The sequence below is a fragment of the Ustilaginoidea virens genome, chromosome 1, assembly GCF_000687475.1.
Source record: "Ustilaginoidea virens chromosome 1, complete sequence".
NCBI classification, from domain to species: Eukaryota; Fungi; Ascomycota; class Sordariomycetes; order Hypocreales; family Clavicipitaceae; genus Ustilaginoidea; species Ustilaginoidea virens.
Genome location: NC_057316.1, coordinates 2068627 through 2095345, shown reverse-complemented (window position 1 = coordinate 2095345; position 26719 = coordinate 2068627). Strand labels below are relative to the sequence as shown.

General features: G+C 57.6%; 10 protein-coding genes across 10 annotated transcripts; 7 read left to right on the top strand and 3 right to left on the bottom strand.

Annotated features, from left to right (window-relative positions):
* Positions 1 to 120: 120 nt before the first annotated feature.
* On the bottom strand, positions 121 to 615 carry UV8b_00349 (uncharacterized protein; the record flags this gene model as incomplete). Its single annotated transcript, XM_043137847.1, has 1 exon — positions 121 to 615. The coding sequence occupies one exon, from the start codon at positions 613 to 615 to the stop codon at positions 121 to 123; it is 495 nt and encodes a 164-aa protein (XP_042993781.1).
* A 1017-nt stretch (positions 616 to 1632) lies between these two features.
* On the top strand, positions 1633 to 2399 carry UV8b_00348 (uncharacterized protein; the record flags this gene model as incomplete). Its single annotated transcript, XM_043137846.1, has 3 exons — positions 1633 to 1708; positions 1794 to 1812; positions 1895 to 2399. The coding sequence occupies 3 exons, from the start codon at positions 1633 to 1635 to the stop codon at positions 2397 to 2399; spliced, it is 600 nt and encodes a 199-aa protein (XP_042993780.1).
* Positions 2400 to 2862: 463 nt separating this feature from the next.
* UV8b_00347 (uncharacterized protein) lies at positions 2863 to 3192 on the top strand (the record flags this gene model as incomplete). The annotated part of the gene is made up of 1 exon (XM_043137845.1): positions 2863 to 3192. One exon carries the CDS (start codon positions 2863 to 2865, stop codon positions 3190 to 3192), a length of 330 nt encoding a protein of 109 aa, XP_042993779.1.
* Positions 3193 to 4710: 1518 nt separating this feature from the next.
* UV8b_00346 (uncharacterized protein) lies at positions 4711 to 5147 on the bottom strand (the record flags this gene model as incomplete). Its single annotated transcript, XM_043137844.1, has 3 exons — positions 4711 to 4863; positions 4910 to 5069; positions 5128 to 5147. The coding sequence occupies 3 exons, from the start codon at positions 5145 to 5147 to the stop codon at positions 4711 to 4713; spliced, it is 333 nt and encodes a 110-aa protein (XP_042993778.1).
* Positions 5148 to 10050: 4903 nt separating this feature from the next.
* On the top strand, positions 10051 to 12369 carry UV8b_00345 (uncharacterized protein; the record flags this gene model as incomplete). The annotated part of the gene is made up of 3 exons (XM_043137843.1): positions 10051 to 10134; positions 10200 to 10488; positions 10559 to 12369. The coding sequence occupies 3 exons, from the start codon at positions 10051 to 10053 to the stop codon at positions 12367 to 12369; spliced, it is 2184 nt and encodes a 727-aa protein (XP_042993777.1).
* Positions 12370 to 13060: 691 nt separating this feature from the next.
* UV8b_00344 (uncharacterized protein) lies at positions 13061 to 14284 on the top strand (the record flags this gene model as incomplete). The annotated part of the gene is made up of 2 exons (XM_043137842.1): positions 13061 to 13105; positions 13256 to 14284. 2 exons carry the CDS (start codon positions 13061 to 13063, stop codon positions 14282 to 14284), a joined length of 1074 nt encoding a protein of 357 aa, XP_042993776.1.
* A 985-nt stretch (positions 14285 to 15269) lies between these two features.
* UV8b_00343 (uncharacterized protein) lies at positions 15270 to 15958 on the bottom strand (the record flags this gene model as incomplete). The annotated part of the gene is made up of 3 exons (XM_043137841.1): positions 15270 to 15476; positions 15594 to 15698; positions 15821 to 15958. The coding sequence occupies 3 exons, from the start codon at positions 15956 to 15958 to the stop codon at positions 15270 to 15272; spliced, it is 450 nt and encodes a 149-aa protein (XP_042993775.1).
* Positions 15959 to 17009: 1051 nt separating this feature from the next.
* Positions 17010 to 20252, top strand: UV8b_00342 (uncharacterized protein; the record flags this gene model as incomplete). Its single annotated transcript, XM_043137840.1, has 1 exon — positions 17010 to 20252. The coding sequence occupies one exon, from the start codon at positions 17010 to 17012 to the stop codon at positions 20250 to 20252; it is 3243 nt and encodes a 1080-aa protein (XP_042993774.1).
* A 2150-nt stretch (positions 20253 to 22402) lies between these two features.
* UV8b_00341 (uncharacterized protein) lies at positions 22403 to 23743 on the top strand (the record flags this gene model as incomplete). The annotated part of the gene is made up of 4 exons (XM_043137839.1): positions 22403 to 22516; positions 22701 to 23196; positions 23296 to 23588; positions 23681 to 23743. The coding sequence occupies 4 exons, from the start codon at positions 22403 to 22405 to the stop codon at positions 23741 to 23743; spliced, it is 966 nt and encodes a 321-aa protein (XP_042993773.1).
* Positions 23744 to 24659: 916 nt separating this feature from the next.
* On the top strand, positions 24660 to 26644 carry UV8b_00340 (uncharacterized protein; the record flags this gene model as incomplete). Its single annotated transcript, XM_043137838.1, has 4 exons — positions 24660 to 24708; positions 25074 to 25894; positions 25981 to 26168; positions 26281 to 26644. 4 exons carry the CDS (start codon positions 24660 to 24662, stop codon positions 26642 to 26644), a joined length of 1422 nt encoding a protein of 473 aa, XP_042993772.1.
* Between the last annotated feature and the right edge of the window lie 75 nt (positions 26645 to 26719).

Below are 26719 nucleotides of genomic sequence, written 5' to 3'. Positions count from 1 at the left end.
ACATTAGCAGAGGCCCACACCGGCGGGGACTGGGCAAAGACTCTGTGGCGCATTTCGACCAGCGACCCATGGTCGTGGCCAGGAACCCTCGGGTGGACGACGCACCATACCTTTGTCCCGTTACTCAATGGCTATCTCGAGATTCTCAGACCTAAAGCGGCCCCGAAAACTCCCTGGCTGCGAGAACATGTGGTTCAGGTCCGACGCTGTCAGCTCGTGCTTGGTGCGCGGAAACACGCCAATCCACTTCCCCTGCAAGAAGACTGTTGCTCCCTTGCCGACGTGCTGCATCGGGACGGTTGGTGCCTGCAGAACCACGTCATTCGTGCCACTCTCCCCGGGCCGCAGGCCGATGAGGTGATGCGGCTCTGGCGGCCAGATCCTCGACCCCCTGATCACGTTGAGGTCGAGGCACTTGGATGCGCCCGACGGGGTGATGTGAAGCAGCCCCAGGGGCAGAGCAATCTCATCCAGGGGGGATCCGTAAGAGACAATGGTGACGGGATACGCGTTGCGGTTGGTGACCGTGACCCTCACTGTCGGGGGCGAGGCATTTGGCTGGCTGAGGGAAATGGTCAGCTTTTCGAGGGGGTTTGACTCGGGATGAGCGGTCATTTCGACATGGGCCGTCGCGGTGGATGTGAATAAACCGTGATGGTTGGCTAGACAGGTAAAAGTATGATAAGACACGACCGCGATGCTGACGAGAACAAGGGGAAAAGCGTCAAGCCGTCGCGAGAGCAAGGTCGTCCAGGCGAGAAAGAAAGATGCAAGATACTGGCATGTGTATAATGCATTGCACAAGAAAAGCCACAGGTAGGTATGGACGAGGGTTGAAGCAGGTTATATTATCCGGCAGGGCCCGAATGAGCGGAGCAACAAGCAAGCGGAGCCAAGTCCTCGTCTTTGTTGGCGGAAAAAGACAAGATGCGCTGTGATGGATCGTGGCTCCTGCTGATTGTTGGCGCGCATTGTCGTCGATGAAAGCGGGGGGGTTGGTCGGTCATGCCGTGAAACCTGCCTTTCCGGTCAACAAACGGACCAGCCAGCAGCGGTTTGGGTCGTTTGACAGAGGAGGCATCAATGACTCGAATCCCGGGGCATGGCCACGCGGATTGGTTCGCCTTGACGGGGGATCTTCACCGTTGGCGCCATTGCTGCCTCGTGCCTCGCCACGTACCTGTGGTTGGTGAGGCCTGGGAGGCAGGTTGACCTGGCATCTTGGCTATATTGGCTGCTGGGGGATTTGGCGCCTCGCGATTGCTATCGCTGTATTTCATGCGCGATGAAGACGAAGGATTCATCTCGTCATGGCCTCTAGAACGGGTTGATGATCTCGGCAAAGAAGCATGCATGAGTGGTACGTACTCGGCACTGCGGGGAAAGGCTGGCGTGGCGGAACGGACGGACGTAAATCACCCGTGATCGGTCGGCTGCGCCACAGATATCCACTTGTTGGTCCACAGACAGCACCCTTGGCGTCAAGCCTCATTTATTTAACTTTTTTTTTTTTTTTTTTTTCCTTTATTTCAACCTCCAACCTCGAACCGACCAACCTGCCTACCTACCACCTACCTACCGATCTACCCAACCCCCGGCAGGTTCGCAATATAGCAAACACACACACACAGCATGAGAGTCGACCCGTGCTATTTCTGCGGTCGCCCGACCTTCCCCAGCAAGGGCATACTCTTCAACCGCAATGACGGTACGCTTCCCCCCGGCCTTCCCCGGTGTCTTGAGCCCCAGCAGATAGAGATGCTGACAGAAACGGGCGCCTCGCCTCGCTGCAGGACGATCATTTAGATTTTGGTCAGACCCTTTCCCGCGCTTGCACCTCCCGACTGGGGAGAAACGACCCCCCTCGACGCATGCTAACACCTTATGCCCTCAGTCGGAGTAAATGCCACAAAAACTTCAAGCACCGCCGAAACCCGAACAAGCTCAAATGGACCAAGGCGTCGCGCATCAAGGCCGGCAAGGAGATGACGGTCGACAGCACGCTGCTGTTTGGCGCGCGCCGCAACGTCCCCGTCCGGTACAACCGCGACCTCATGGAGAAGACGCTGCAGGCCATGGCGCGCGTCGGCGAGATCAGGGCCCGCCGAGAGCGCGTCTTCTACAAGCGGCGCATGGCGGGCAACCGGGCCCGCGAGGTCGCCCAGGCGCGGAAGCTGGTGGCCGAGAACGCGCACCTGCTGCCGCGCCTCCGCGGGAGCGAGCTGCGTCGGCTGCGCGAAGCCCGCGAGGAGGACGGCGACGTGGCCATGGACGTCGACGACGAGACGCTGCAGGACGCCCGGGTGGCCTCGAAGCGCAAGAGCCAGGTGTTTGGTGGTGAGCAGAGGCGGCTCAAGGTTCGCATCGGTGGGGAGACGGACATGGCGCAGGATTCGTAGGGGGGGAGGGTGTTTGTTGTTGTTTGGCAGTTATGAGGACCATGAATATCATTTTCATCTTTTTTTTTCCCTTTTTTTTTCCCCTCGGCTTTCTCTTCTGCGAGATTGTGCTGCGCCTTACGTAGTCCTTGCTTGGCGATGCACTTTGCACCGCGTAGGGGGCTGGGATGGCGGTGCCTGACGTGGACAAGCACGGAGCCAGCTGGGCGAATGCGCGCCAGGGCGAGAAGAAAAAACGTCAATACCATGGCCGAGGAAAAGGGAAAAGAGACATGCCAAGTATCAAAGTATTTCCAAACTGCAGCGGCCATGCAAGAGGTCCCCTTTCTTGCACGCTCTGGCAACGTGCGTTGCAACGTTGAACTTGACGCTCAAGTCCTGCGGGATGGGAATAAACATTAGTTCCGGGAAGCTGCAGCCTACTACATACGCTGGGCGGCCTCGACGCCACCAAAACATAATCATGGAATGCGGTGGCACCACTGAGCATGGTGGCATCAACGACGACAAGAATCATCAAGCATCGACAAGCATCGACACAGCATCGACAAGCATCAACAAACATCAACAAGCATCGACACAGCATCAACAAGCACCACCAAGCATCATCAAGCATCACCAAGCATCACCAAGCATCTACAAGCATCACCAAGCATCAACACGCATCAACAAGCATCACCAAGCATCAACACGCATCAACACGCACAACCCTGCCCCCAGCAGCACCAATAAACCTAGTCGTGCTCGGCTCGTCTCCCCAACCTTTCCCCGTGCCTTCTGCCTAGAATATTGATCCGTCGCTCACCACCAGCCCAGCACGACGGGCTGTCCCGATCCAGGCAAACGCAGAGTCCAGACAGCATTTCTAAAACCTTGGCCGCCACTAGACACACGGCCAAGGTTCGCTGGCCTCCACTCCGGGGCCGCCAGCCCGCTTTAGATCAATGTCAAGCCCGCGTCTCGCATCTTGCCCCGTCAGTCACGCTACACAGGGTGAAGCTTAAATGAATTCGGAACCTTCTTCAGGCACCTAGGTACATGTGTACGTAGCTGGGGCTTTATAAACAAGCCCCTGGCTCTCGAGAACATCTTTGCGAGCCTATCCCTTAATTCCTTGATTCCTCCGCGCCCGACGACGGCACACCTCGAGCATCAATACTTGGCCTTGCCTTCTCCTTCACCTCGACGTCTTGAGTATTCGAGGGAAAAAGAAAAATAAAAAAGACCCCGAGGCCCTGTGTTCCAGCACCACCATTGCCAATTCACTTGGATTACACTTCAAGATTCAAGGCATCCCCAAAATATTCAAGTCTCGGCGCAGAATCAGCGGGGCGAAAAGGCAGACAATTTTTCTTTCTTTTTCTTCTTCTTCTCCTTCTTCCTCTTCCTTGGCTACTATCCCACTGATCTTTGTCTTCTTCCTATATACTCATGTCCAACTCTTCCAACACAGAACATAGGCATGCTTTCTCTATTCCCGCCAACTTATAATGGCGCAGTACCATCACCGCCGTTTCCCCAGCAATTCTCCGCCCAGCACTAGCAAGCCTCTCTAGTGTCAAGTCTTTTTTTTTTCAGCAAAAGGCAATGATACTGCTGCCATGACGACCATGCCCGTTTTGCGAAACCTTCGTTGACCGTCGATCGAACACGCCGGATCATGATACTTTGTCGGCAGTGCTCGGGTTACCGTCACATCGAGTGCCAACGATGACACATCCGCTCGGGTTCAGAGGCCGTTGTATCCTATAATTACCCGAAGGCTCAGTCAAAGGCTGGATGTGCTCAGTCTCCGCTCAGAATTGCTCAGTCATTTTCATAGCCCTGGGGCTCGGATTGTCTGCTTGTATATCCTCGCAAGTGGTCCTCACCTCAATAAACAAGTCGACATCATGGCTGTGTAATGTGCCAATGATGACACATCCGATTAATTCTGAGGGCGGTGTATCCTAAAATACCCGAAGGCTCAGCCAGAGGCTGAGTGGGCTTAATCTCCCCTCGAATTGATCCTTTATCGTCATAGCCCTAGGGCTCAAATATCAGGTTATATATCATCACGGGGGGTCCTCACCTCAAGAAACAAGTCGACATTATCATAAGAGCTCGATCGGACTGTGTAAGTCTTGTGCCAATGATGACACATCCGATGAAGTCTGAGGCCGGTGTCTCCTATATTACCCGAAGGCTCAGCCAAAGGCTAAGTGGGCTAAGTCTCCTCTCAAATTGATCCTTGAATAGTCATTGCCCTAGGGCTCGAATTTCAGATATAATATCACCACAGGGGGTCCTCACCTGAAACAAGTCGACATTATCATAAGAGCTCGGGATGTCGGTTCTTATAGTGCCAATGATGACACGTCCGATCTAGTCTGAGGCCGGTGTCTCCTATACTACCCGAAGGCTCAGCCAAAAGGCCAAGTGGGCTAAATCTCCCCTCAAAAAGAGACCTTAAATAGTCATTGCCCTAGGGCTCGAATTTTAGATGCGATATCATCACAGGGGGTCCTCACCTGAAACAAGTCGACACCGTTATAAGAGCTCGGGGTGCCAGCTGTATAGTGCCAGTGATGACACATCCGATCAAGTCTGAGGCCGGTGAATCCTATATTTCCCGAAGGCTCAGCCAAAAGGCCGAGTGGGCTTAATCTCCCCTCAGAAAGTTTTTGGCATCTTCATAGCCCCGCAGGCTCAGATTGTCGGCTCTGATATCATCACGGGGGGTCCTCACCTGAGATAAATGCTCTTCATAATAGGAGCTGGTTACCATGATATGCCAATGATGACATGACGAAGGAGGTCTGAGGCACAGATGGTCTGAGACCGACGGCAAGAGTTGAAGACACAAAAAGTTATCGATGCCATGAATATGGAATAAGGTGGTTGGCTGGGGAGCCTGCTGGGTCGAGTGTTTGGGAAAAGAGAATAAAAGAAGAAGAACAAGACAAGGAGGACCACCAGATATTTAAGCATGGAAGTACAGAAGATGGTTTCGGAAAGCGTGTATTTACAACTGCTCTAACTGAACTATTGCGATGGAAGCTACTGCAGCAGGCGAGAAGGAACAGCAAAGACAGGCGTGCTGTCATGCTGCCTTTCAAAGAGAGTTCCCGGAGAACCGGCTACATACTGCAGGAGCAGCACGGCTCGACACGATACGCTCGATGCTCTAGTAGCAGGCTCGGGTATGGATGCGGTACAAGTTGCCGCCCTTGAGCCTCGCAGAGGGTCTGGTTCATATTGAGAAGCCATCCGCGTTGCGCTGCGCACCTGCCTGTCTACCGCTGGGAAGAAAGGGGAGGGAGGGAGACAGGCGGGGAGGTAGCTAGCATTGCTCGAGCAGGTCGTGCCTCGTGCCATGTTTGATTTCCCCTCGTCACGCAGTGGCTGCACTTGACCGGAGACTGAAGCAGTATCTTCTTCCAACAAGCCCGTCATGGCCATTGACACTGGGCGAGACACGTTCCCCAAGCAACCCCGACGCGAGAGGCCGTCCCGCGTCATGCCCGACGTTACTATCCCCCGTCCACGACCGATGGCAGCATTTCATGCCCGAGGCTTTCCTCATTGAGAGCTATGGGCACGCTGCCAAGAGGATGATACATGAAGCGTACAACTACAGCTGAATGTCTTGTGCATGGCTGGCACGCCCTTGACGGCGGTAGTCCAGCACCCGGGGGCACACGAGACCAGCCACTGTATGGAGTACGTGCACACGCAGCAGCCCTTTTCCGGTCATGTAGCAGGATAAGCCCAGGTCGGAAGATTTCTGGCATCTATATACTGCTTTCCCTTGGGCAGGTTTATGAGTAGCTCACCTTCCTTCCATGCTCGCGAGTCCCTGCCGTACAACATGACGAGTTTTCCAACAGCCTTGGAAGCAGCTCCGACGCCGTGCTTCGCTCCTTTTTCTTGAACAGAGTATCAACGAGACTAATCCAAAGGCACAAGAGCTGTTTCAAAGGACACAGTAGACTATAAAGTAGGACCGCGAGTATCTCGAGGGCGATGTGTAGCGAGATGCTGAAGAACGCTGCAGCAAATGGGGCCCAAAACGAAAGGGGATGCCTCTACACACACACACACACACACCTTACAGGTAAAGCTGTTTTGCTCCTTGATTTCTCGCTTGGTTAAGCGGATGACTCCTACTACGGCCTGGCGTGTTATGAAAATGCTAAAGGCCGTCGTTAACGCTGGTCTTTGGCCGCTTCCGCCCCAGGGTTGGGTGCTGAATAGCTCGATCTTTTTTACATCTACACTTGATTGTACGTTGCTTTGTTTACTTATTATAGCGTGTGAACGCATCGCACTTTCCGCATCATTCATCGTTGTAGTTGACGTTTTCTACCGCGCGATGCCCTCAAGACGCTGACAGTCTTGTATCAGTGAAGGAGAATCTTTCAAGCTGTAGGATTCCCCCAATAACCAGGGGTAGCAACTAGATGTGGCTTGTCATGAATTCAAGGTGCTCAAAACCCTTTATCAATCTTCATCTTCTGCGATTGCTGTAAGCCGCATTTGATGTTGCGCTAACATGTGCCGCCACATAAAGTGCGGCTCTATTGGGCTTTCTCTACAATGTAAATAGGGAGGTTCCAGCGCCTTGCAGTCGTTTTGTGCCTGGCAGGGAATGCCTACCTCCCAAGGAACCTAGGTACGTACCTCTGGAACTTTAGATATCTGCATGTGCATGTGTTGACCCTTGCATGAATCAAAGCGTGGGGGGGCTTCCGTTCTAGGCCTAGTTACAATACCTCTGGCTGCTATTCGCGCCCCTGATCCCTTGTATTTAGCCGCGAAACGGGTGGTGCAACACTGCAACACTGCAACCCTGCCTAGGAGGTTCGTTCAAACTTCAACACATCAGGAGGTTGGTACCTGGTAGGTAGTAACGGCATGTACCTTGGGTTCCTCCTGTACGAAGCAGAGAGAGTCGACCAACTGACTGACGACAAGGTTTCCTGCCGACCTGGTTGTGCGAGGCATGCATGACGCAATGCCAGCTGCTCGTTTCCTGGCAAGAAAAAGAAAAACAAGGTTGAAGTCGATGGAATAGCATAGCTGTCTTTTGATAAAAATGCCAACTCGGGCTCAATCTTCTCCATCGCGGCTACCTGCAAGGATTCCGGGTCCGCGCTAGCAAAAAGCCCCAAGCCAGGACTCCAAGGGAGAGAAACCAGACGACGGGGCTGTGCACTAGTGGCGGCAGCTGTCAGTCAGTTCATGTCAAGGTCAATACCTGCATGTAGGTGCCGGATCGGAAACATGCAGCGGCAGCAGCCCGACAGGCGCCACCGTGCAGGTCTGGTGTTTTCACTTGATGCGAGGCTTTCCAAGGGACATGGAAGGCTTCAACTTCCGGGGGGCCGGCCAGAGCAGACGGTTCCAGGGCGCTGGGGCTCAGACAGAACACCAGCTCGAATCACGATGCGGCGGAGACTGTCCGAGGGCTGTCGAGTGGACGCATCATGGCGGTCCTTTTGTTTTGCGGGTTTTCTTTCTTTCTTTCTTTCTTTCTTTTTTTTTTTTTTGCTTTCTTTTTTTTTTTTTTGCTTTTTTTTTCTTCCTCATCTTCATTTCGTCTCTTGTCTTTTCCTGATGTTTCTTTTTGCCAAGGCTAGCGTGTTGCGTAGGTACATAGTGTGTTGCCGTGGTGTGTTGCGCAGTGCGCACGCACCCTTTTCGACAGGTGGGGGTCGGCACGGAGCAGAGGGGTTGCATGGGGACTGGCAGGCAAAACAATGGGCAATGAACGGACCCGCGGAAGTATGTACTGTACTGGGGTGGAGGAGGTTGCGCGCCAGAAAGGAACATTGGACATTGAAAGCCGGCAAGGCCGGAAGATGGATGCGTGCGAATCAACGGGTGTTTCTCGGGTGTCTCTTCGGGCGATGCGTCGTCGTATTGATACTGTAACTGCCAGCTAGCTCCCATGCCATGTGTCGTGCCACTCAATAGCTCGTGCTTGGCGGCAAGTGATGCTACTTTGGTATGTAGCCATCAAACGTCCCCCCAGCCATTTCCTTTGTTTTTGCCTGCGCTTGGCTGCTTTCCTTTTTTTTTTTTTTTTTTTTTTTTTTTTTTTTTTGAAACAGATGTACAGAGTACCGCGCTTGCTGGTTGAGACGCGCCCCGTGTTGCCGGCACGATTAGGGCGATGCAGGGCGACGCAACCTGACACCCGACAGGCTGACGCACTGGCATCAAGCTGCCGCTGCGTGCGACAAATCGGCCGACAAGCCACCAGCAGTTGACACCAAATTCCCGGGGTTCTAATGTGCGTGCTGTGTTACTTACCCCTGACCCCTGCGTGACGTGGAGCCTGGAATCTTGCGCCAGTCCCAATTCGCCCTGCGGACGTGCAGTGCGCTGTCCGGATTAGTCAGGAAACAATCGGCCCAGCAAGCAAGCAAGCCTCAAGGGATCCAGGGCCAGGGGTCTCCATGTCTGCCTGCTTGTTTGACACCCGTCACCCACCCGTCAACCACCCGTCGCCCCACCTGTCATCCCGTCACCCCACCTGTCATCCCGTCACCCCGTCACCCCGTCACCCCGTCACCCGTCGTCAACAGTCACCCACCACCTTTCAACGTCAACTTGAACCCTCCACACATTCAACCCCTCACTTTTGCATCGCGGCCCTGCCCGGCGTCTTTCCTTGGCCCTGCTCCTCTGCTCCTCTGCTCCTCTGCTCCGTCGCAGTGGGTACCAGACGTCCAGAAAGTAACCGCACCTGGTTTTCAGCTCCACGTTCCGCATATCACTTGAACAACCGTTTGCTCACATATGCAGGCAGGCTGCAGATGGCGCAAAGCCTTGCCGGCCACCCCCCCCCCCCCCCCCGATTACCCCTCGGGGGGAGCGGGGCCTCCGCGTACCCGATTTTGCCGGTTTTCGACTCTGTCTGGCTCTGGCTTTACCCCAAAGAGCTTAATCTCACCCGGTCTTGGCGCCACTGCAAGCTTTGAACTTGTTTTGCATCTGCTGCTGTGGCTAGCTCTGCGTGTCCGCCGTGGCTTGCTCGGATTCCCACCCATCAAGGGATGGCATCCCCACATCTGACCACTGCGCTGGAGCCCTATTCCCTACAAAGTACACGCACGGGGCAGCCTTCGTCTCAGAGGCCCGGCCCTCTCTGTGTGTTTCTGGACGGGATGCTGACAATGAATCCTCGCCAATGACTAGCAAGGGGCACGGTTCTCTACCCTGACGGTGGACACTGGACACCCTCCCCGCCAAGCCCGTGGCTCTTTCTCCCTTCCGTCCAAGCTGGGCTCAAGACAAGAGAGAGTTGAGCATTGACCCGGGCGGCATCCATGCGAGTCACCCGCGATTGGCATCGTGCCTGGTGGGTTCCGGCCCACGCTGCTGCATCGGAGATGGGTTAGTGTTGTAGATTATCCGTTCAACGTGTCATTGACTGGAATACAGGCTGAATTACACTGGCAGCTTTTGCGACGCTTTCCATTCTCTCATGCTTTCTTTTGATTTTTTGTTTCAATTCTCTTCTCTACTTGTTTTGCGTCTCTACATATACTCTACAGATACACCTGTCGAGCTCGAACCTGCTTTTCTCATCACGTACCGTTAATTGCCCTGCTCAAGCCCCGTCAACGTATCGGTTGATCAGCCAGGATTCTCTTCCATCCCAATGGCTCACATCGTTAGCTGTATTGCCAACTTGAACAATGGCCCTCCGTCGAAACCCCTCTCCGTAGCACCATCCATTCTCTCCGTAAGTCGATGGAATCAGCTGGTTGTTCACTGCTCATCGGATCAACTGACAGGGAGGCTCTGCAGACAACACCCGCAAAACCAAGCACCGACAGCAAGTCGTCTCCTCGGAGAAGGCTGCCGACAGAGGCAAAGAGATACCAGTTCTTCCCCAAAGATAAGCCGTTGCCGTCTCTGGATATCATCAAGATCTCGGAGGGCGACAAGTTGTTTGACGTTGCCACGACCGACAAACAAGCTGCTGGACTCAATGCTGCTGCCCGGATGAACCATCATAACTCTTTCAGGCGACGCAAGTTTAGCGTTCCTGACCTGGAGCCAATGACTACCGTACACGAAGTCGCCATGGACTCTCGTCAGTTCGCTCTCCTTTCTGATCAAAGCAGCCGTGGAAGCCATCCGTCCTTTGCTAATCAATACATCAGCAACGATTCCCGGCCGACCACCTCTCCATGAGCGGTCCGTCAGTGCCCCTGACGATGCCAGGGATAATGGACAGCCTGCTCACGATACTGGTGCTTTTGGAAGCAATCACCTATTCAAGTCTGTAGGGCGAGCTCTGGCTCCATCTGCACTGAAGCGGTCGATCCCTCTGCTTGCGTCTCACCAGCCCACGCCCTCTGCAGTTCCCGTGGTTGACTGTCCTGTTCCGCTTTTACGGTCCAAAACATCCAGTGCAAAGCTCGTCTCGGCCCAGAGCCCACCGTTTCCTTGGCCCAGTACTCGGGCAGATGGGATTTTACTACGCAGGCAACGAACCACGCCCAGCCCCTCCTCCGCCAGCACAACCACCTCCTCCTCCGATCTCCCTTATTCTGGGTCAGCCCGCACCGGGGCTGATTCCACGGCCACTGTGCCCACTCCCGTCTCCGCGCCAATCGTGGAATCTCAACGTGTCTCGCCGAAGCCATGTGAATTTGTCAGTGTCTTGTCATCCCAGAGTGACCGTGGGTACTTGGGGGCCACGCGCGACAGGCAACAGGAGGCTCACGTGCGCGTACATCGCCGCGGCGCTTCAGACTCGTTTACTTCCGTCACGGGTCGTGGCCGGCCGAGGAGGATGGACGGTATGTTGCACGAGGGATCATTCCTCCAAGACAACCAGGGCAAGCGCTCAATGAGCTTTGAGAGGAGAGCTTTCGAGGAGCTTCCCAAAGGATGGAAACCGTCGGAAGCCTGCCAAATCCTTGGGGCTAGAGACCTATCTACTCTACGGACGAAGGCTTTGGGGCAGGCGGAACGATTCGAGGTACTCAACGTCGAGCATGTCGATGCTCTTTCGCAGGAGCTTCGATACCTTGATGAGCGGACAGAGTATCTGCGGCGGACCTACACTTCTCTACGTGCCGGGCGTCGCAACCTGCACTCCCGCATCTGCCAATACCTTCGGTCGCCCAGAGTCGCCAAGTTCAGCCACGACTCGATGCTCAAGCAGGAGGAAGCCTTGGCGGAGCTGGATGCTTCCATCGACGACTGGGTCACCAAGCTTGAGCGAGCGGAAAATCGACGCACAAGGGTGCGGCAAAAGCTCCTGGAACACGTCGCCGCCGCAGCCATCTTGCCTAGCCCCAAATACTCGGACTCGGCGCCATCCACGTCTGAGGTGCGGCTGCAAGCCATGGGCATCCAATCTCCCACCGGACCGCGTGAGCCCTCCACGCCCCCGCGAAGCCCGGCAAAAGGCAGCTTCGCCAAGCGAGCTGGCGACTACTCGCCCTCGCCTCCGCGGGTCGTCGCCCAGGTCCCCAGCACCATATTTGAGCACCCGGTCGTGGCGGAGGACGCGAAGGGCACGGCCAGGCGGAGAGACGTCGAGAGCATACGGATATACGCCGGGGATGATGTCTACGCACTGCTGGCCGACGTAGAGGACGAGATTTCCAAGATGGCCAGGAACGATCCCAAAACACTGCCAGAGATTCCGGCTGAGAAGCAGAGGTCAGCAAGCGACGGCAAGAATGAGCGGGAGAGACACAGGCAGCGGAGCCACGAGAAGCTCAACGGCGCGGGACCCGGATCCTCCGCTGCACTCGCTTCCCCTGCGGCCGGCACACCGGCAAGCCCCGAGTCTGCTTCCACCGCAGACAGCCCTCTTTCCGCGGCACCTACCCCACTGGCGCCCAAATCTGCGGGAGTTGCGGCCAAGCGGGATCCTGAAGGCCACGCCCGCAGTCCGCCGACACTCGCCGACAACAACGACGGGCTATTTCTCACAGCGGCGGTGTTCAAACCGTGATGGGGATCTTCCCCACCACCCTGACTTCTTTTTCGCACGGTGCGCCTCGATTGACGTCTTGACGGGCGGATGGCTGTCACTTGCGGCGCGGTAGGGCGGGCGCCCAGCTATGTTTCGTCGGCCCAGGTCCGTCCGTATGTTTTTTGGTCGTTTGCATGGTGAACCTCGCAAGTGCTTCCGATACCCAACCTTTTGGCGACTTGGGCATTACGGCAGTTTCCTCGTTGACTATTTTGTATTTGATCCGCGGAGGCGGTTGGCACTTTGTCCTGCTTCTTTTTTTTTTTTTTTTTTTTTTTTTTTCCACCTCTGTTGTCTCGCTGATTCTTGCATTTTTTTTTTTTCCTTTTCTTCTTCTCATAACTGTCTTTTCTGTAACCAGCGGACGAGCTTAAAAAGGACACCATGTACTATGTAGCATATGAAAAGCATTTGAAGACATGAAGCAGAATACATAGAGCCGCACTTGGTGATTTTGACGCAACACCGCAACACAGACAAATCCCAGTGCCTGGCAATCCAGGCCAGGTACCCGTGTTGACCCACTTTTCCAGGTCATCAACATAGCTCCCTCCGAAAAGGCCAGGCCAAACTCAACACAGACAACACATTCAACCCATCACCATCTCCATCTCCGTCTTTCTTAGCCTCGCCCTCTCCCTCGCGCCCGTGCCATGCGCCATCGCCCAGCATGTCGGCACTCCTCTCGCTGGTAGGCTGGTCCTTCTTACCCGGGGTACGTGCACAACCCGCCCGATGAGTTCCGTGAACCTGTCCCCCCCCCCCCCCCCCCCCCCCCGGCCCCGACCCCGACCCCAGCACACCCGGAGCTAACGGCGCGCCAAAACGCCTCCCCCCCGTGTCTGTCGCCCGTGTCGCCCGCCAGCTCGCGTCCGCCTGGCTGCAAACCATCTACTACGGCGTCACCATCCGCGCCGGCGACCGCAAGCCGCAGCCCGGGTCGCCGCGCCACGCCGAGCACCGCCGCCGCATCCGCATCCTCGTCGTGGCCGCCTACCTCCTCTACACCATCTACGAGGCCGACCACGACCTGCGCCGCCAGCCCTCGTACTACCAGGAGCTGGGGGTGCCCGCCGCCGCCGCGGACCGCGAGATCCGCTCCCGCTTCCGCCGGCTCGCCGCCCTGCACCACCCCGACAAGGCCGGCAGCGAGGCCGAGGCCTACTTCATCCACCTCAAGCTGGCCAGCGACACGCTGCAGGACGCCGCGCGCCGCTTCGCCTACGACCGCTTCGGCGACGCCGTCGTCTCGTGGGAAAGGTGCGCCACCGTCCGCGACTACGTCGCCCGCGGCGTCGTCCACACCGTCCTGCCGCACTACGCCGTCGCCGCGGCCACCGTCTACGTCCTCGGCCTGTTTGGCTACATGGACTTTGGCAAGTTCTACCGCTGGCTCATCCTGCTGGCGCTGGGGCTGTTCGAGGTGCACGCCGCCACGCGGGCCGGGTTCCCGCCCCTGCTGAGAGCCGCCAACGCCGTCGTGACGACGCTGACCGGCCGCCCGCCGTACCTGCCCTTCCAGCTCGTCGGGCTGCTGAGGAAGATCACCCTGACGGCGTACATTGCCCTGTCGCAGATCGGGCCGCTGCTGGTGCGGAACCCGAGCCCCAGGAAGGCCGCCGCGGCCGGGGAGGACGACAAGGCCCTCCGGGAAAGCTTGGCGCGGCTCGAGGCCCTCTCGAGGCAGCTTGATGCCGATGCCGGCCGCCTGATGGACATGGAGGTCGCTCCTTTCAAGGGCGACGCTTCCGCCGTGAACAACCTGCGGGGAAAGATGCGGGAGTGGCTGGTTCAGAACACCATCAGGGCGGATCCCATGGTCCGGGATGCCATGGGCACGTCCTTTAAGAAGCGAAGAATCAACGCCCCGGCTGGCGCGAGGGGGAACCGCTAGGCAGTGCTGAGTAGCACACGGGTCCGGTCCGCGGCGGAAGGGGGTGACAGGTACGATGAGGGCTGCAATGTCGAACAGAGCGACCCCAGTAATAGAATAGAAAGACGCGAACGGCTTAGAGCATGGATCATGCCAGACGCAACACGGCCGTCATTTTTCCTGCGCATGCTTGCAGTGCTAAATCCACGAAAGAATATATATATATATATATATATATGTAAAGGAACAAACGATGGCTGATAATGTCCCCGCTAACATGGCAGTTGCACATGGGACACATGGGACACTTCAACGCAGATAGGCACCAGCCGAGCCGTGGCCAAAAAAACGGTCACCCATGACGAAGTACAAGCAGAACATCCGCAGGGTCAGGCGGCCGACCAGGCCCGACGACACCGCGCCCCAGGCAGCATGACAATAGGCGGGCTGGTCCGAGGGAGAGTCCAAGAATCCAACCAAGTCCAGTTGGTTCGGAAGGCTCTTGTGCCGACACCGAGAACAACAATCAGTGCATACCTGGGCACAGGAACATGACGGCACTCAGCAACATCCGTCGAGGGGCCTACGTGATGTGATGGACGTGCAGCAGCCTGTGCTCTTTACATCCACCGCAAACCCGCTGCTAACTTGTACTGAAACCTCGCGTCCTCGTCCCATACACTCTGGCCCCAGGTCAAAGTAAAATATACGTCTCAGAAAGGTGAAGCGCGAAGTGTTGTGTTTCGACATCGTCCGGCCGACCCGCAAGGAACCATAACTGAGTAAAAGCCCGGTATGGAATCCCGCTGCACGCATGCCATGAGGAACAAGGTATCCAACAGCCACTCCTGAGCGAAACACATCCCTATCCCTCACTCAAGCGCCCGCGGCCCGAGTCTGGCGCCGCAATACTCCTCCGCGCCCCGGGGTTCGCGCCGGCTTCAGGGTCTCGAGCCGGCGTGTCTTGAGCTTCTCGCCACGTTTCGTTTCGTGGAGCCCGGACTTTTTAATCGGCGTCCTCGTCGCTTGTTGCCTCGATGTTTGCCCTGGACGGCTTGCTGGCTTCCCTCTTTCCCGGCTTTGCTGGCTCGACGGCTGCGCCGGTCAGGTCGTCAAGGTGCTCCAAATTCTGGCCCTTTTTGCGAAGAGCAGCGTTGATGGCAGGTGCTGCTTTCAACAAAGCCGTATACTGGTCGACGGATAACGAGATTCCCTGCTGGGTGTCAGTTTCCGACAGGAATATATATCAAAAAAAAGGAGCATTCAAAAGAACGGGAGCATTTAAAAAAAAAAAAAGAAGGAAAGAGTGCAAGGATAAAAAGGTACAAACCTTCTTGCCTGGAAGTAGCTTGCCGTCTTTCTCATAGTACTCTCGGATATTAACGAGACACGCTTTCTTGAACTCTGACACGCCGACACGGCGCTTGCTTGACAGCTAAAGACAGACCAGTTAATCGTCGAGCAGCGGCCCAAGAAAACACCGTCTGAACGAGCGGACAGAGCAACATTGATGGATGAGAACCGCCCCCAGCTTTCTACTCCGAGTTGCCTGCTCACCTCCCAGAACGGATTGCCGTCATCGTCCTCGCCGTCTGCCGCAACGCCGAGCTTTGTCTTTTTGGCAACGTTTGGTGCTGGCCTCTGGTCCTCGTCAGACTCATCAGCAGCCCTGCGCTTCTTGGACTTGGACGACATTGCTTCGCGTGGCGTGCGTGAGCCTGTGAGGAAGCCAAGTACAGAGAGCTGCTTGCAAGATGGGATCTCGCTAATCTGCTGTCGGAAAGGCTTGTTAATCCGATCTACGCTGGTTAGGTTTCCGTCTCGCGTCGTGTCTCGTATCTCTGATCCTTGGAAGAAGAGGAAGGACGCGTCAGAGGATCACGCTACGCCAGCTCACGTGACAGAGTGATTTGCCGCGAGAACCGAGACCCTGACTCTCCGAGTAATCAATCGGCTGAATGGGTTTGCGTGCGAAGTGCCAGGTGTTTCTGTTTCCGGTGCAGAGAAATCGGCGCCGTTTCGGATCGAGTATGACTAAACGGAGGAATAGATGTCTACGGTTGAAGAGCAAGTAATTGTGTAATCTGTTTAAGTGCCACCCAAGCAAGGTAGCTGTATCCAGCAGGTACTCGGTAATTGCGGAGTACGGACTACCGGATCCGGCAACGCTTTAAAGCGGGCCTGCGAGCCAAGGTCTGAGGTACGTGCTTGTGCACACCATCTTGTTCGATAGCAAGTCATTTTACTTGCGCATGATGGAAAATTGGCTAGGGAAAGACAGTCAATGCGAGAAGTACTCCGTATGCTATTTAGGAACCATAAAAGACGGTACGGTACGACTCTAGGCACGGGGAGAGGCTGCGGTATTCCTAGCCCCTGTAGGGAGTACGGAGTTACGGAGTTCTCCGCACAGGGCTCGAGCATCAGGCATGCAATTATGCAATAGGAAGGAAACACGCCAGGGTGGATGTAGTGGGGTTGGGGTGGATTTGCGACGACTCTTGGCCAGGTTACTGGTTACTTCAACGGATGGCAAACCACAACCAGTTGACGTCTCTTCGAAAGACTCGCTGATCATCTTCGCAAACGTGTCCTGGATGCTCTCCACTCGGGGTTTCCATGTCGCCCCCGTTTCTACACTCGTCACACCGCTTTGGCATTATTACTGTCATGACTCGTAATACAGAATAACTGCAGCGATTTTGGAGTCTTCAATCGGCGTCCGTGTGGAGGACGAGCTCCTTCGATGGCTTCAACCAATACACCCTATGCAACACAGCCGGCCGGCCCTCTCGAGCCGAAGATCGAGCCTGCCGAAAATTCAAGTGCCCAACCATCGACCGACGGTGACCAAACCTTGCCGACAGAACCTGCTTCCGGGAACGGCGCGGCCGAATCGTCGTCCGGCCTCCAGCCGGGGACGTCTGGGACTTCTGCAATCGCGGCCAAGGTTCTCCAATTCATCTCCGAGGCGACACCGACCACCCTGGGAGGCATTGCAGTCGGCCTCTCGGCTGCGATATATGCTGCTTTGGGAAGGCTGGGGCTTCTTTTGATTGGTGCCGTCGGCGGTGTCCTCGTTTTCATCTCCCTGGAAGCTAGAAATCCTGCCATCGCGCAGACTGTGCGTGGGGAGCAAGGAGCCGAGGTGCTCGACAGAGTGCTGCTGCTTCTGAAAGACACCAGGGCTGGGGAGGTCGGGAAAGCAGACGAGGGGGAACCCGTGTTCAAAACCCTTGATGACTTTCGACCCGACACTCGAGACGCCCTGACTGGACTTGTGGATGCTGTCGTGCGAGACTATGTGAAATGCTGGTACAGTCCCATAATACCGGGCGACCATTCGTTCCCTCTGGCGTGTCGGAAAACGCTCAACTCGTACATTCTCTCCATCTCGAACCGCCTGTCACGCAAACGACCAGCCGACGCCTTCTTGGATCTGCTCACCAATGGCTCCTCCATTCTCATTGCGTTGCTGTCGGAGCTCGCGGCGGCATTCGCAGATGGCACCCCCGAGTCCAACATGACTGCTGCCGATGCCGTGTACAACTACTTGTCATCGAATCCCGATTCCCGACTTGCCAACCTGCTCAACCAGAAGCAGCAGGCTGCCAAGTTTAGAATGGTGGCCGAGGAACTGCTGGGGTTCCTCGATCAGGGCTCGCAAAACTGCGACCCAGCCCGCATACTTTTGCGAGAGGTCCTGGCAAACTCCGTCCTCGAGACGACGCTTCAAACCTGCAGCAAGGCCGAGTGGATCAACGGCTGGATCATATATCTGCTCGAGGCTGGCGAGCCAGACCTGAGCCAAGCCATTGACGAGGGGATGCAAACCGGGCGTGACAATGCGTACAACCTGTTTGCGGATATCGATGGAAATGTAGGCAATATTGGCATTGCGAAACCTGTGGCGGCGCGTTCAAGCTTGGAACTGGACCGTTCGCGGCGGAGAGAATCGCTCGGCCATAGGAAGAAACTGAGCAGGGCGGATGAGGAGTTGGAAGAAGCCATGGGAGACATGAAGAGAGGGAGTGGAGCGGTTTGCAGCGACGGCCCAGGTCAGCAGCGCAGCTGCGCCGCCGTTGGTGCCAACCCATCAGCACGGTCCAAGCAGGGCTTGGATGCGGTTTCGGAGTCGAGGAAACAACAGTCTAGAGATTCCCCCAACGTTCCCCAAGGAGCCGCAACAACAGCCGCAACATTACCGACCAATGACGCGTCTTCTCCGAGTTGCGCCTCTCCACACGGACTCTCCTCGTCAAGCGGACCGGAGAATACCTCTGAGTCAACACGGGCCTCCACGCTCGACTCGTCCCCCAGTCAACAATCATCACCCCATGAAACTGGCAGTCGGCAATTCACGACATTCGACCAAGCTGTCCCCGCTGGCCAGGCCGAAGGCGCGGACGAGGAAGGGCCTAGGAAGGCTGCCCTGGCCCTCCACAACGCTTCGTTTACGATACACGATGACTCCACCAGCGACAGCAGCAAGATTCGGACGAAGCCCAACTGGGATTACCTCATTCAGGTCGAGCCCTCGTCGTCTGCGCACACCGGGTGGATGATTGTTCGACGCTACTCTGACTTCGAAACCTTGCATGAGATTCTGAGAAGAATCGCAGCCATTTCGGGCGCCATCGCGTTTACGGAGCTCCACAAGGCGCTCCCTGCTTGGAAAATCCACACAAGAGAGTCGCTTCGCGGAGAGCTCGAGCGATATCTGCGGGACGCGTGTTGGTACCAGTCCCTCGCGGAAAGCGAGGGCATGAGGCGCTTTCTCGAGAAATCTCAAGGCCACTCGCACGGCAGCTCGAAGAAGTTTGGCTGGGAAACGGTGGGGAAAAACATGCTGGACGTCCTCACCACCGCCCCCAAAGGCGCAGTGGAAGGGGGCAAAACGCTTGTTGGCGGCGTCAGCGGAGTCTTTGGCAACATTGCTGGGCTGACTAGGAAGTCGACCAGCCAGTCGGTCGACCTGGCTCATTCTGCCAACAGGCTCTCCATATCGGCGCCGCCAAGGGCCGACATGACACGGTCGCCAGCCAGGTCTGATCGAGCCAGCATAGACAGTCAGCGCTCGTCCATCATCTCGACCCAGCCCGGCAAGATGGCCCCCATGTCGAGGAGGCCCAGCTGTCAATCTCAAGCTGAACCAGAAGGCGAGCGGGGGAGAGCTGGCTGCGGTGCGGAGCAAGCCGAGCCTGGATCATCACCCACGAGTTTCCGAGCGAGTAGGGAGCACAGCAGGGCATCCAGCTTGGCTGCCTTTCGATCGCCATCGACGGTCAGTCTGGACTTGACCAGGTTGCCTCCGCCGCCAGATGACACGCCAAGTGACTGCGAATCCGCCAACGGCGATGACATGCAGTCTCGGCAGGATGACAGCTACCAGACAGCACGTGGCACCTCAAACGGCGGCAGTGCGTCGTCGCTGCCGGTGGCCAACGGCGGCAAAAAGTACGTCCCCAACAAGCCTGCCAAGCAGTACTCGCAAATATCGGAGCAAGAGACTCGGGTCGCCGTCGAGCTCCTCTTTGCCGTCATCAACGAAATGTACACCCTCTCGTCGGCCTGGAACATTCGTCGCACACTCCTCGCCGCGGCCAAGTCGTTTCTCCTGAGACCAGGCAACCCGTCACTCCTCACGGTGCAATCTCTGATTCAATCGTCCGTCCTCGATGCAAACACGTCGGACGCGGGTATTGCGGCAAAGATACGCAGGCTCAGGGAGTGCACGATGCCGACCGAACAAGAGAGGGCTACGTGGCCGGCAGAGCTGACTGCAGAAGAAAAGGAGAAGCTGGCAGTCAAGGCGCGCAAGCTCCTGATCCAAAGCGGAGTGCCGGCTGCGTTGCTGGGCGTCATGGGCCAGGCGGCAACCGGAGAGGCGCTCGGCAGGGTGTTTGACTGCCTGCAGATTGAGGAAGTGGCCAGGGGGTTGATATTCGGCCTGATCCTGCAAGCCGTGAGGATAGTGACGCATTCATGATGGTGACAACTGAAATGGATGGGGGAATGGCTCAGACTACTGCGACGACAGACTCTGACGGGGACCCAACTCGCAAGGACAAAACGGCGTTTTTTCAGTCGCCGCTCAGAATCCAGCGTCATTGATATACCGTACTTTGGTATCAGGAGGAGGGTAGCGTCGTCAAGGTACAGCCGTACCCTTTTTTTTTTTTTTTCCGTTTTTATATTTCACACCTCTCCTGGATTATTCGCCGGGCATTCTTACTGGCGGCCCCGACAGCGGCGAAAGCGTGGCTTGACTACCGACCTGTAACTTTACGAAGAAAGCAGCGCTCAATGACACTTGCAGGGAACGGCACTGAATGCCAGCTTGGCCACGACACGACAAGGCTTCAGCAGCAAGAGCAGGTGGTTGATGCAAACCGAACAACACCGTGTGCGCGACTCTTGGTTTGAATGGCCCGAGAGGTAAAAGAGGGCTGTTGAAGATCTCCACGGGTTCTCCTGAGACGGCGACTGAAGCTGGCGGGTAGATGAGAAGGCACCGAAAGTGACAAAGAAGCTCATGTGGGGACGGACATTCGAGAAAGCCGGGTTGATTCTTTGAGCGAACGTCATCTGTGCCGGGAAGCGTGATGCGGGTTCACCGGTTCCCCGGCCGGGGGGTGACGGGAACAGACAACGTCCCCAGGTCATAGGCCTCGGCTTTCGGGCATTTTGCCATGCTTAACTTGATAGGTTCTGGCATGCGGCGCTGAATCGCAGAGGCGTTTCCGCGCGCCTTTGCCCCCGTGAGAACCGGCGACGCGCAGCCACCGTTTGCCACGCAGGATCGCGGAGTCGAAAGACGGCTTCCGCCAGGCGAGACGAGCGGCGTGGCAGCAAGGACGAGCCGCACATGGCTGCTGCTGCGGGGGGGCGTGAATGGTGGCACAGCCGTCGGTGCGGGGGTGCGGGTATTTGAACCTCCTCAAGGGCAGGGAGGCAGGCAGGCAGGCAGGCCGGCTGGAGGCATCACGAGCATGGCCCCTCCCAGCCGGAGTTTGGGGTCACGGACTCTGGGTTCCGGGCTTCGCTCCGGCGCAGCGACGCCGAGTAGACCGGCTGGGCAAGTGGACGCACATGAAACCCCCACCCCCCCCCCCCCTTGTACTAGATATTTATTACTCGATATTACGATATGGGTTATTTTAGCATTTTGTCATTCCACATGCCCTTTTTCACGCCAGAGTGCAGTACAATCTCTCGTCAACGCCGGTTCATCAAGACGGCCGGCTTGTGCCTTTAGATTCCAGCATTCGCATTGTAACTTGGCGAGCTCGTTGATCGAACGGCGATATGCGTCTATCGTCTTTGCAACGGGACAAGGACGTGCAGACTGTCGACGGGTTTGCCCAGAGCAAGCTCACAAGTTCTGGACGGACTGGCGGACTGGCGCGGCTGCAAGCATTTCGGTGTGCGAATAAGATGGACCACTGGCAGCTGGCAGGCCTGACAGCTAACCTGAAGCCTCAAGGTACCCAATACAAGATACATGTATATATCGACATGAGGAAGTACATGCGGAGCGCGGACTTGCCTGTTGGACACACTTGCAGCCATGCGAGCCGTATGCAGCACCGGCTTGTCCTCGAACTATCACGACAAGCAGCTCGGATCCAATTTTCCATGCTGTTGCAGCCATCAACCAGGTTGAATGTTGATGCCGAGTTGCTGATGCCGAGTTGCTGACGTCGAGTTTGCTTAATGTCATATGTACCTAGTAATGGGTGTGTGTGTGTGTGTGCGTGTGTACCTGTACCTGGCCAGCTGCCAGCGCGTTGCCGTCTTTTGTGGGGATGGGGCGGGACCCCACCCCCAACCCAGGATGCCAGTCTTTGCAGCGACTTGAGATTTGCCCTCGCTGGACTCTGGAGTCATCGACTCATGGAACAAGCCACCCGGAGCGGACACGACTGGACGGCTGGTGTCTGGTGCTGCTTTGACTCGTGTGCGTCAGACACATTTCCCACGGGTTTGTCGTTTTAACCCCCGACAAAGCTTGGTCGGCCGCTTCCTCCCCCCCCTTCCCCCCGCGCGGCTTGTCATCGTCATCTGGCCAAATAACCCATTCCTCCCTGGGTTAAGCTGCCCCCGTCCCCGGACCACGACTAGCCTCGCACATGGGCCATGGATCGCATCGATGGGCTGGCCCATCTACAGACCGCCGTGGGAGAAGCATGCAGGCTCGCCGTCCAAGCCGTGCTCGGCCGCGAATGGCGGCCCGCCGTCCCATGGGCTTCGGTGAGTCCCATCCCCGGCCAGCACCCGCTCCCGTTTGTAACCCCCGGAAGCCAGAGCCGCATGCCCCAAGATAACCAACGGCACGCATACGAAAAAAACCCCTCCCCTTATTGACCCCCGTTGACCCCGTTTTTGCTTGCTCCATGGGCGCAAAAAAAAAAAAAAAAAAAAAAAGAAGAAGAAGCTCTGGCGAGCCTTGCCCCTCGCCGCCTCATCGCTGGCCGCGTGCAACGGCCACGGCGAGCTCTGCGGCAAGCGATACTCGGACGTCACGTTTGTCGGCAGCCACAACAGCGCGTTCGTAGGCCCGACTCCCACGCACAACCAGTACGTCTCCGTCACGGACCAGCTGAACCTGGGCGTGCGCTTCCTGCAGGCGCAGACGCACGACAAGGGGGGCACCATCGAGATGTGCCACACGTACTGCTGGGAGCTGGACTCGGGACCGCTGGCGCGCTACCTGGGCGAGATTGCCGCCTGGATGGACGGCCACCCCGGCGACGTGGTGACTCTCTTGCTCACAAACGAGGACGCCATCCCCGTCGGGCGGTTCGACGACGTCTTTGGGCGGACGGGTCTGAAGCGGTACGCGTTTCGCCCGCGCGGCGTGCTGTCCCGGCGGCAATGGCCGACTCTGCGGGAGCTGATTGATGCCCAGACGCGGCTCGTGGTCTTTATGGGTACGTCGTGCCGTCATGTGCTGCCCTCTCCAATCAACAAAATCATGCCGTGTCCATTCAAGGCAACTAACGGGGGGATTCGGGCGGGGGGAGGCAAAGACTACTTCACGGACCAAACCGAGGTCGACTATCTCATCAGCGAGTTTGACTATTTCTGGGAAACACCGTACGGCGTGACGGACAAGATGTTCCCCACGTGCAGCGTGGATCGGCCCTTTTGGGGGGATCCTCAGCGCCTGATGGGCATCGTGAACCACATGCTCAACGTTAGGATTGGCGGCATCGTGTTTCCCGATCAGGTGAATGCCAAGACGACCAACTCGCTGGATTCCATCACCAAGCAGGTCGTTTTGTGCGAGAGCCAGGGCAAGCCTCGGCCCAACGTCATTCTGGTGCGTTTTATCCGGGGGGGGGATTCACAGTCGACAGTCGACAGTTGGGAGTGAGACGAGACTAGGTTGGGTGCTGACTTGCGGGCGTGCAGCTCGACTACATCAACGTCGGCGAGGCTCAACAGGCGCAGTTGAAATTCAACGGACTGGCGTGAGCGCAGGGGGTGACGGTTGCGTTGGGGGGTTGGAATGCATTGATGGTAAGTGACTTTGATGTCGACGACGTTTGAGGTCGTCAAGGGCCTTGGTGGTGCTCGGGCAACAGCAGTCACCACCGCAGGCCGGTTACGCTCACGCAAGCGCCATGACGCTGTGCAGCACAGTGCAGGCAGGCTTGGGCGGTTCTCTTCATGAGTCCCGTTGGTGAAGCTTGCTTGGGGGAACAAGGTCGGACGGAGGTGTTGATCCGAGGCATTGGGCGAAAGGTGACGGGGCTCAGGAGGGGGCGGAATGGCACACATTGATGATTCCGGGAAGAAGGCGGCGACAGCTCAGAAGCCGCGAGTCCGCATTCCAACCCATTGCCGCATCCCTAATAAGCTGCCAGGCTGGCGTTCTCGTTCTGGCGCCTGGTTCTTGCAGGACGGGGTGCATGACGGCGCACGACGATGCGGACCGGACCCACTTGACAGGCAGGCAGGCAGGGCGGGCAGCCAGCCAGCCAGCCAGCCAGCCCATCACAGCGTCGTCCGGCCTGTGTCTGCCGCCGTCTGCCGCTGGCTGGTTATGTCATCGTCGACATGAAACACGTGCGGCTAGGCTAACCTCTTGTTGTTGAGGGCTGGGCGGGCGCCCTCCTTGGCCTTGGCCACCCGAAAATAGCCACGAGACGCGCCACGCGCCCAAGCCAATTCAGGGCATGGCGCCAGAGCCTGGCTGGGGCCGCCGTGAGAACCCGCCCCCCCCCCCCCCCCCTCCCCCGGTCTTGTCTGGTTTGCCCTTCCTCCAACCTCGCAGCAGCGACCAGCACCCAGCACCCAGCACCCAGCTGCCCCCCGACAACCGACAACCGACAAACTTGCTCGCCGATTGTCTCGAAACACAGGGAAGGAAAAAAAGGTCCCTTTGAGCATGCTGCCGCGATTTCTCTGGCGTGCGGCCGCGGCCCTGGCCGTCACAGGTACGCAAAAGCTGGCCTTTTCCCCCCCCCTTTGTGCCAGGCCTTGATGTCTGCCTCCCCTACTCGATTTCATGGGGCGGCCGCCGACTCGGCGACGTTGGTCACGCAAAGGCCCGGTGCGGCGGCCCCCTTGCGTCGGCGGGAGATTGCAAATGAAGGCGAACCACACACGAACCGGATCAACAAGTGGACGAGATGCTGAACGGGATGCTGAACTGCTGAACGGGATGCTGTACGGGATGCTGAACGGGATGCTGAACTGCTGAACGGGATGCTGAACTGCTGAACGGGATGCTGAACTGCTGAACGGGATGCTGTACGGGATGCTGAGCGGGATGCTTTACGGATGCTGACGCCGCAGCCAGGCCCGGCGGCCGTCGGCGCCGACGACGCCAACCCCCCCGGACAGTCGACCTTCATCTCGCCCGACAACCACGTCGCCTTCGCCTTCACGGTGCCCCAGACGCCGGACCACCAGTACCCCGAGGCCACCTTCTTCAGCATCCGCGTGCCCAACCGGTACTCGTGGGGCGCCGTCGGCCTGGGCAGCAACGACATGAAGGGCGCGCTGTACCTCATCATCTACCAGGGCGAGGACGGCGCCAGCGTCACCTTCTCGCCGCGCCTGGCCTACGACAACACCGAGCCCACCTACTGGGACGAGATGGAGTACACCGTCATCCCCAACAACACGGGCGTCGTCGACGACCACATGATCTTCACCGCCATGTGCACCTCGCACTGCCGCTCCTGGAACAAGGGCAACACCAACGGCGGCTGGCTCGACGTCTCGTCCCCGAACCAGAACGGCATCTTCGCCGTCGGCCCGGCCGAGCCGCTGCGCAGCAACGACCGCAACGCGCCCCTCAAGTTCCACGGCGAGTACGGCGTCTTCACCATCGACATGGGCAGGACCCAGGGCGCCGCCGACGCCCCCGTCCTGGACCGCGACTCGCAGAACGAGTCCACCGCCCTCGTGTGGTACCGCCGCCGCCGGTCCGACTACAAGGCCACCCTGCACGGCACCTTTATGATCTTCTTCATCGTCGGCATGATGAACTTTGGCGTCTTTTTGCTGCGCGCCTGCGGCTGGGCCAAGTGGCATGCCGTGAACCAGCTGTTTGCCACCCTGGGCGTGCTGTCCGGTCTGGCCCTGGGCGTCTTGACCAGCTTCCATTATAACAGGGTGAGCTGCCGCGAGCCCACACCCAAGGCTGAAGGGGGCCGAGCGGCCGTCCAACGCCCGGCGTGCATGTCGCTAACGGGAAGCAGTCTCGGGGTTTCAAGCACTACCACCAGATCATTGGCTACATCGTCGTGGCCTTTGTTCTCGCCCAGGTCGCCTTGGGCGTCAAGCACCACCTGGAGTACCAGAAGACACGCGCTCCCACCCGTTTTGGCAGAATCCACCTGTGGCTCGGCCGGCTGATCCTGCTCCTCGCCGTCCTCAACTCCTTCTTGTACGGCCCTTCCCCTTACTGAAATCGTGCTTTCCTCGAGCTGTTTTTTTTTTTCTTCGCATTCTTTAAACTGACTGGTTTTTTGGCGCGCCTGCGCGTCTTCTTCCCTCAGCGGGTTTTCCTTTGCCCGAAACCAAAGATACGCCGTCGCCCTCGCGGGCCTGCTCGTTCTTGTCTGCGCCGTCGCCCTGTTCTTCATGTACAACCGAACCAGGTTTTTCGATCGAAAGCGGCAGTTCCAGCCCCTGGGCACGCAGCAGCCTCCGCCGTGGCGGCAGCAGGCGGGCACGAGCGGCTACGGCGCCGGCGACGCTCCGCCGGGGTACGAGTCGGCCTCGCAACACGTCGGCCTACAGCCTGCGGCACCGTCATCGTCATCGTCGCCTGGCAACTCGCCGTGGAGGAGCGGCGGCGACAAGGACTACGAGGACGAGCCCCAGCTGGGGAGTGCTCAGAAGCCCAGGGAGTTTACGTAGACAGACAGCCGCTGCCCCCCCCCCCCCCCCCCCCGCACGGCTGGGGGGTAGCCCAACGTCTCTGTATCATTTTTT